The sequence below is a fragment of the Festucalex cinctus genome, chromosome 10 (genome assembly GCF_051991245.1).
Source record: "Festucalex cinctus isolate MCC-2025b chromosome 10, RoL_Fcin_1.0, whole genome shotgun sequence".
NCBI lineage: Eukaryota > Metazoa > Chordata > Actinopteri > Syngnathiformes > Syngnathidae > Festucalex > Festucalex cinctus.
In genome coordinates, this window is record NC_135420.1 from 11,754,035 (window position 1) to 11,763,165 (window position 9,131).

At 39.3% G+C, this 9,131-nt stretch overlaps 1 protein-coding gene across 1 annotated transcript; it reads left to right on the forward strand.

Annotated features, from left to right (window-relative positions):
* Positions 1–3,595: 3,595 nt before the first annotated feature.
* On the forward strand, positions 3,596–9,057 carry LOC144027151 (low density lipoprotein receptor adapter protein 1-like). Its single transcript, XM_077534470.1, has 8 exons — positions 3,596–3,640; positions 3,783–3,903; positions 6,324–6,430; positions 6,537–6,635; positions 6,878–7,009; positions 7,412–7,498; positions 8,509–8,575; positions 8,765–9,057. Exons 2-8 carry the CDS (start codon positions 3,822–3,824, stop codon positions 9,055–9,057), a joined length of 867 nt encoding a protein of 288 aa, XP_077390596.1. The 5' UTR covers positions 3,596–3,640; positions 3,783–3,821.
* The last annotated feature ends 74 nt before the right edge of the window (positions 9,058–9,131 follow it).

Below are 9,131 nucleotides of genomic sequence, written 5' to 3' on the forward strand. Positions count from 1 at the left end.
TTCAGCAAAACTGTGAAAGTTGGATCCAAAGTGTGTTTATAAACGAGAGGCCAACCATGCCACCCATGGTTGTATCATAAAAACACTTTTACAAGTGAACTTTGGTTAGTGCATGCCATTAGATTAGAACTTGCTTTAAATGAAAAGGAGAGTTGACCTGAAATAAAAATAACAGTTTCCCATCTAATCATCCACTTTAAGTTTGGCTGTTAGCTTAACCCCTCATGGGAGAAGACTGCAAAATTTTATCAGAGGAATCTAAATAGCATCTGTTAGGCATTAGCATTCTTGTTTGTGTGGTCATTTTTATCTCATCCAACAATAATAACTTTTTAAATGTGGTTTGATATCATCGTCGGCTAATCCAAACATTATGAAAAAAATCGAGTAAATATTTAGTTTTTTGCCTATTTCTGAAAAGCTTTTCGGTGATGGTGCCATTCTGCATTACTGCCCCATTGTTACGTAACAGTGGGGCTAATTTACATAATAACTTCACAATTGGCGACATTGCCTGATTTAAACTCTCCAACTGAGCACACAAAAACTCAAAATTTGACTTTAGGGAAAAAAAAAAAAGAAACATTGAGAAGAGAGCACAGATGGAGGGATAAACCTTCTTGGATGACTACAGATTCAGTATCTTGCGTGAGACAACCACTCTACCACTGAGCCATGCCGCCTGTTTAAAACTCCTGGGCAGTATTGTGACCCGTTTTGGGCATTTTGATGGTTCTGACCAGGCCGTTTCAAAATAAAATGCTGCCGACGGGTTTAACTAGCCACCAGAATGTAAAACAACTTATTTTTAGCTGTAGCCTAGAGTTGCAAATGTAGGTTTTGGCATCGAACGTGTGGTACCTCTAAATCAGTAAGACAGGAAGTTATAAGCCATGTAAGAAAACCTTAAAATCACATCTCAAGTCAGCTAGCTTGACTGAAGAGCCAGAGCCACGTCATCCAAATCACTATCGAAAACCTCACATCTCCCCAGAGGGCCTGACTTCTCTTATTAGCATGTCAACGCCAAAATGTAAACAGAGCTGTATTGAATTTTATTGGATACAGCATAGCGTTAGCATCAGATAACTGTTAATAATGGTTTTGGTTCTAGGCATTGAACAGAGGACTAGCTCTACAAGTAGGATCCTAAAAGGCGCACTGGAGTCCACCCTCTCGTACTAGACCTCGATACAGGCCATGAGATCCCTGGTGGTGAGTTTTGTCCCACTGGGAGGCGGCTCTGCGGAAGACCTGGAATACAAAGGAAAGAAACATGGCTGGCCTGGGAACTCTTTTGGATTTCACTGGAAAAGCTGGACTAAGTAGCAGGGGAGCGGGAAGTCTGGGCTTTCCTGTTTAGGGTGCCGCCCCTATGGCCTAACCCCGGGTAAGCGAAAGATGGATGCATGGATAGGTTTAAAAGTTAAACAAATGCTTTAGAAAGTGCTTTTGCAGTCGCTTTCTTTACATCCGTCTTTCAAAATGTTCTAAATGTATTTCTATCATGTGCACCACTAGATTTTTAAGTATCCAAATATTTGTCCTACTGTTATTTACTACATTTTCCCATTTTTGTGTGCGTCATTTCCACTGCTTTCCTGTCAGTGGCGTAAATATCCACTGCTTGGTATTTAAATTAAAGGCTAATCTTTCTCATTTCGAGAAGATTTGGGGATCATCTTCATCTGTCTGGGAATTTCAGATAAAATAGCTGTGTTTCATGAGATGTGCCGGAAAAGCTCTTGGCTAACACAAATAAGAGGCCGGTAGTCTGCATCCTAAATGTTACTCCAACAGAGTTCAACGTGTGCATTTTGAGCAAAGTTGAGGGCTTTTTAAGCAGGATCTGACGTGCCCACACACGTGGTCAGTAATCAACATTTCTCATGCTGTGTTATTGAACATTAACGGAAACATTCTGTGACATTCCTCTGCCAAAATACACCAAGGAGACAGGCTGACAGTATTGTACACTTAGACACTTGTCACACCCTGGTTGAAACTTGAAATCATTCAGTTTTAAGAGCAGCTCCGGTCTTATGCAAATGAAAAGTAGGGCTTCTGTTACCATGAAGTCTGAGGGCGGAGCTAAGCCATGCGTACTCCTCAGTGTTGCCAGTTTCCCAACTTTTCCAACCCTCTTAGTACAAAAGCGTGGACATTATAATGTGTAGTAAACATTTTTCAAATATTTTTAAATACATTTAAATGTACTTGTATGCTAAATGCTAAAATCTCTAAAGATATATATATATATATATATATATATATATATATATATATATATATATATATATATATATATATATATATATATATATATATATATATATATATATATATATATATATATATATATATATTTATATATATATATATATATATTTATTTTTTTTCCATAATGTCATGTTGTATTGACTTACGCATGTGCAGATATATATCTTTTCTTTATTTAGCAATTGGCCTACATTATAACAATTCATTCATAAATTAAGTAAGGAAACATTGTTTATTCATATTTTTTTTATATATAGTTTATTATTATGTCATGTGCGGTGCATTACTTTGGTCAGCATTTTTTTCCCCATAATGCCACGGGGTATGCACATGTGCAAGTAAATATGTAGTGGCATTATGGAGAGAGGTTTTTAGCATTTAGCCTACAAGTACATTCGAACGTACTTGCAAATACGTTCAAACGTATTTGCAGATACATTTGAAGTTATTTGCAAATAAGTTTAAATGTATTTGCCAGTCAAAAATGTTTACTCCACAATGGAACTTGCCTCTGTACTATTGTTTGTTTGTTTTTGATTAAGAAACAGTTTTACTTTACTTAAAGTTATTGTTTAATTTCAAACTTTTCACCCAACTATTTGTATGAAAGCAAATTATGTTTTGTTTTCTTTTCCCATATGTCTCATTGCACTTTCTCTTCTCTTGACTCATAAAACCTTCAGTTTGTGCTGTAAGGCTGACAGGGAGTGTTATAAGATGTTCACAATGTCTGCATTGTTAAAACATATTTCCTGCTGATCATAAATTTGTGCACGGTTTACAAATATAAAGTACATTTTACAACTGAAGTGGCCACTAGAGAGCAAACAATTCCACTTTCATGCCAAACGTGGGTTATTTAAGGTGCACTGAATTATTTTTGTACAACACCATTATAAACAGAAGTGTTTTTAACATTTCTACTGGTCTCAGACTTTTGTTTTTTTTCCCCGTGCTTTCACTCTTGAAGGAATTTCAACATTTACTTGTTAAATTTGGATTTTTTTTCTCATGTGGCCATGATATTTCTTTGAATTTTTAACCAAAATGTGGATCATACAAAAACATACTGAACAGTCATTTCCTCCAATACAAAAGTGCTCTTTCTCTGGATTTTTTGTTTATTTATTATTATTATTTTCTCCTTCATTTTTCAACATTAGCTATAGTTCCTTTCCCAGCCAGTCCCTGAGAGAAACACATGACCGGACCGTGATCTGCCAGTTCTCTTCAAGAGGTCTCATGAATGTGAACTTCCCAGCGGATGTTAATGTATCACCAATGAGTCTCAGACGACCTTTGACCCTGAGCCATTTTAGCCTTGACAGGAGACAAACACCAGGGACATACTTTCAAGCAGGTGAAACAAACAAAACTTTGCTTTCCCTTATATATATATTTTTTTACAAATGCAAAAGTTGGAATGTATTTCTTATTTGTATTAATATGGATGGATGAACAGTTGGGCACATTTTAATTCAATTGGTTTTGTTATCCGCCAGCTTCTACTGGCTGAGGATTTCCCAGCAGGGCTTGTGGTGATGGAGACGCTGCAGTCTGCCGGGGGATGTCCTGCGTTAGGACAAACAGACGTCGAGACATGGCTGTCACCCAACACAAGAGGTACGCCATGGCTGCCGATGACAATAACGTCACACTGTAAGCAGAGCAGGTGATAAAGTCGCTGTCTACGTTAGCATAATGAACCAGCTGCCTGAAAGCATTTTGGATTACCTCATTCAGTTAGCAGAGTCAAACTATTGCGGTGCACTGTCTTTTTAATTAATACCTCTGACATTTCAAATGAAAATGGATCATCATTATATTTGAAAAATACTGCAAAGGAATTTTTGATAAAGTTTTTGTAATGTGATGGAACTCATTAAACTATGCATGTGTGCGTTTTGGCCGGGGTGTTAAGTGAGCGTCTTTCATGGTGTGTTTGTCAGATCTGAGACAGTATTTGTGTTCTGGGTGTCCAGCTGTTCCAGTTGTTCGACCGCTGACGTTCGGCAGAATAGCTTTACTGGAAGTGGGAAGCTTTGTACTTGGGACAGCTGGAACTGCTTGTTATGGGAGCGGAGCATTGACACCATTTAACAAATCTTTCGTTGCTGTTGATTCTCTCGTGATGTGTTGGAAATGTTAATGATCGTACACATTCCTTTTCACACAATCTAACTACTTGTTTTTATGAGCAGTGACGATTTTAAAAGGACACTTTGTTTTTGTGTCCAAGTACTCCCGCATAGGTCGTCCATTTGAGAGTGAGCACTGTAAACGCTCAAGGAATATGATACTGTGTCTAAGATTTGGTAAGTCATTTAAGAGAAAGCACCAAGAGAAATGTAAGCAAAGTCAAAAAAAAGAAAACTGTGAGGAAAAAAAAAAAACTAATGAGATGACAGAGATAAATCGTCACACTAGGTAGGCTACTTCCTGTTTCACAGAGGACCATCTTTTTTTAGTTCTCAATCTGAAGATGCATTTTTTTTAAACAAAAATCTTAGCAAACTGTTTTCTATTGTTTATAAAATGTTCTGATTCTTACCAGGCTCTCTATGGTTCATGGAGAATGTCCTGACTCATTAGCTTCGATGCTAGGAAACCACATTCTCATGCGCTTGCATTGATGTGTGTAAAATGTTTTATAAAGTCAAACTAAAGGGGAAATCAAGTCAAAATGTCACGGTTGGTGGTGCGTAGATGTGGCGGATGGACCTAATTGCGGAGACACATGACAGGGAGAGAAATGTGAGGAACTTTATTGACAATAAACAAGTAAAAGACAGGATGGGAAGTGAGAGAACTGGTCGCCAAGACTTGACTGGACAAAGGGAAGTAGGTTGCCTTGATGGGACGGGATGTGAGATGTCTGACTGGACGAAAGGAGTGGTCGCCATGGCTTGACTGAACGAGATATGACTGGTCGCCATGAGTTGTCTGAACGAGAGGACTGGTCTCCATGACTAGACTGAACGAGATATGACTGGTCGCCATGACTTGTCTGAACGAGATATGACTGGTCGCTATGACTGGACTGAACGAGATGACAGGTCGCCATGGCTGGACTGAACGAGAGGACTGGCTGCCATGGCTGGACTGAACCAGAGGACTGATCGCCATGACTGAACTGAACGAGATATGACTGGTCGCCATGACTGAACTGAACGAGATATGACTGGTTGCCATGGCTGGACTGAACGAGATATGACTGGTCGCCATGACTTGTCTGAACGAGATATGACTGGTTGCCAAGACTTGACTGAAAGAGATATGACTGGTCGCCATGACTTGTCTGAACGAGATATGACTGGTCGCCATGGCTGGACTGAACGAGATATGACTGGTCGCCATGATTGTCTGAACGAGATATGACTGGTCGCCATGACTTGTCTGAACGAGATATGACTGGTCGCCATGACTTGTCTGAACGAGATATGACTGGTCGCCATGACTTCTGAACGAGATATGACTGGTCGCCATGACTTGTCTGAAAGAGATATGACTGGTCGCCATGACTTGTCTGAACGAGATATGACTGGTCGCCATGACTTGTCTGAACGAGAGGACTGGTCGCCATGGCTGGACTGAACGAGATGACTGGTCGCCATGGCTGGACTGAACGAGAGGACTGGCTGCCATGGCTGGACTGAACAAGAGGACTGATCGCCATGACTGAACTGAACGAGATATGACTGGTCGCCATGGCTGGACTGAACGAGAGGACTGGCTGCCATGGCTGGACTGAACAAGAGGACTGATCGCCATGACTGAACTGAACGAGATATGACTGGTCGCCATGGCTGGACTGAACCAGATATGACTCGTCGCCATGACTGAACGAGAGGACTGGTCGCCATGACTGGACTGATGTTTTAATTGTTCAGCACTCTGTGTTGCATTCGAATGTATGAAAGGTGCTATATAAATAAAGTTTGATTGATTGATTGACCCTGACTAGGACTAGCTGTGTATAAAATAGTTGGAATGTAACACAATTGATTAACCTAAATGGCCGAATGTGTTTGACGCTGCTTCAGGTTGCCATGGAGATGGCATGAGATTCAAGGCTAAGCTGATTGGCGTGGAAACGGTACTCAACGCCAGTGGTGACAAGATGTGCAGGGACTCAATGAACAAACTCAAGGTATTGTAAATAGATTGATTCTCATATCAACCACTATTTACGCACTAAATAGTGCTTTCCTAACCCGCTCGCTGGGTAGCTGTGTTGTAACAATGTTGCTTTGCAGCGAATGGCAACAACTGCAAGAAAACGTGGCATGCACAAGCAGAGAGTTTGGCTGAAAGTCTCATCGAGAGGCTTGCAGATTGTGGACCAGCAAACTGGGGTGAGTTACTTCTGTTGACTTCGTGCAGCGCAAGCGTTGTGTTTATCAAGTACGCACCTGCTTGGATTGCCACACTGAGAGGCTGGTTTCCCACTTACTGTACAGTTCCCACGATTCCCTTGGAAAGGAGCAAAGACACCCACTTTCTTTTTCATTTGAAAATCAAAAGTATTGCTGAAAATTAGATTGGATACAACACTTGTAATAAAGGCCCAAGGTGAAATTCTGTTGTTGTTTTTCAGGCTCTTCATCATGAGCACGATAGAAGTCAGATCAGTTCCCTCGTCAAAGACAAGCAGGATGTAAGAGCTTTGGCCTATATCTACCAACAAGAAGACACTTACAACCTCTTCTACTTCAAGATGGCCCATCTGGTAGCTAACAAAGCCACACAGGAAACATTTACTGTACTGCTTTTTGAGTTTTTCCATTAAGATTTGTGATAACTTTGGCGACAGCAAGTAGAAATATGATGAACAGTCAATAAAACATAATACAAAGTTGCATGCTTTTAACACAGTGATCATCATACAATGTGTTGAAAATATTATTAATGGGGGCTCACCTTGTTAGAGAAAAAGAAAAAGACAAGATTTATCTTACCATCGTTTTTCATTGCTGCCATTGATGTAACATACTGGTATACAGCAAGTCATTTGTCGTATTATTTATTTATTTATTTATTTATTTTTTGGTGGGGTGGGGGGTGTCACTTCAACATATTGTCAGTAATTCACACTGTTTGGACTCAAAGTTCATTACCATGTGTTTTCTAGGCAAAGCCTGTCCTTGACACTATTAAAAAGATGTTTGAGAAAGTGGATCAAGACTTTCCAGAGTGCTCCACAGAGACATTGGAACAGGTTAGAAATGAAATTAATGGGGTTTCTGGCCATCTCAAAGAAGAACAGATCAAATGTTCAAATGTTCAGTCTGTCAGCAATCATCATCGTACCTGTTAGTGGCGCAATTATGCTTTATCACCACTAGGGGGAGGCCAAGACCATCAGATTTTTCTTCGAAATGCTAATGGGAACTTGAATAGTTGAACAATCCTTCACTTTTGAAAAAAATAGTTTTCTATTAATTTGTTCAGTATTTGTAATACTATGATGATGTGAAGGAACACACTCTATATATGATCTGGCACTTGCCATTAATGTGGCCTTTGACAAGGAAAAAAAAATGAAAAATTTGTTTTAGACACCCAAGACGATAGTAAGATTATACTACAGTATATAATGATAGGTTTTAGCTTCAAGAATTACAAAATAAAAGTATTCTTCTTCTCCCCCACCCCAGAAATTGAATTGCAGCGATAGATAGTTCATGACACTCATGCACAGAAATTAAACAATAATATGTTGTATATCTCTTTAATACGTTTTCCTTTTTGTTGGAAAACATAATAACGAATTGTGAAGTTTTTCGCAGTCACTGTTTGCTTTATTTGTTGAAATGTCAAACTTGATTGATTTTAGCAATTTATGTTAATTAGTGAATATGAATAAATTAACCCCTTCGGACCCATAGAGGTTGCAGTGGACACGACATATTTGCATGTCTAAACAAATAAAAGCACATAATTTAACACTTCTGATTCCTGATTGAATCCTAGCTAACCAATCACAATCGCAAGTTGATTTGCATGATATTTATATTAAAAATGTTACATATAAGCTTGGTAAGTTTACAACACGTTACAGCCATACTATCCTGGTGTCCACTATAACAAATAAAAACATGAGATAACCTCACAATTTTTTCCCCATGTTGTTCTTATGTGGAGAAAAGAGTTAAATCAGTAAAAATAAATAAATAAAGGCAAGCAACCACAATGAACAAAACAAACACACTCTTTCTGTGTCTTCAGGACCCTGCGATGCTGAAATCCTGCATTCATTTGTCAAAACCGCGCCAGCCCAACTCATCTCTTCCAGGTAACACGATTTACTATCAATGACAGTGTACATGATGGATACACTTGATTCTGAATTACCATTCTAACATTGCTGTTGGTTTTGTTTGGGAATATACACAAAAAAATTTGCGAAAATATAGAAAGGTCAACATCATCCTCCAAAAAATTATTTATTGCAGTATACCGAAATCTTTTTTTTTTCTTTCAGAATCTCAGCAGCAAATAATGTTCCCCACACAGCCATTAGAGAACGCTCAAGCCACTACTCCCTCTTCTCCACCCCCAAGTCCACTCGAAGCACCCTGCTCTGATGCACCTGCAAACATGTCATTATGGGGATCAGCAGGCATGACATCGCCTGCTATGCTCTGCCAGATTCCCGATCGAGGTTCCCAGTCTGCGGTTGACGTTACCGCTCCTCCGTCACTTCACCTCATTCAAATGAATATATCATTGTCTGACTTCTGCACAGTAGGAAACCCCCATGAATCACTCTGTTAACGCATGACCTCATTTGACATGACAGTATTGCCGTTTTTCCTGTATCGTCTGACTTGATTGTTCTGTAATAAATA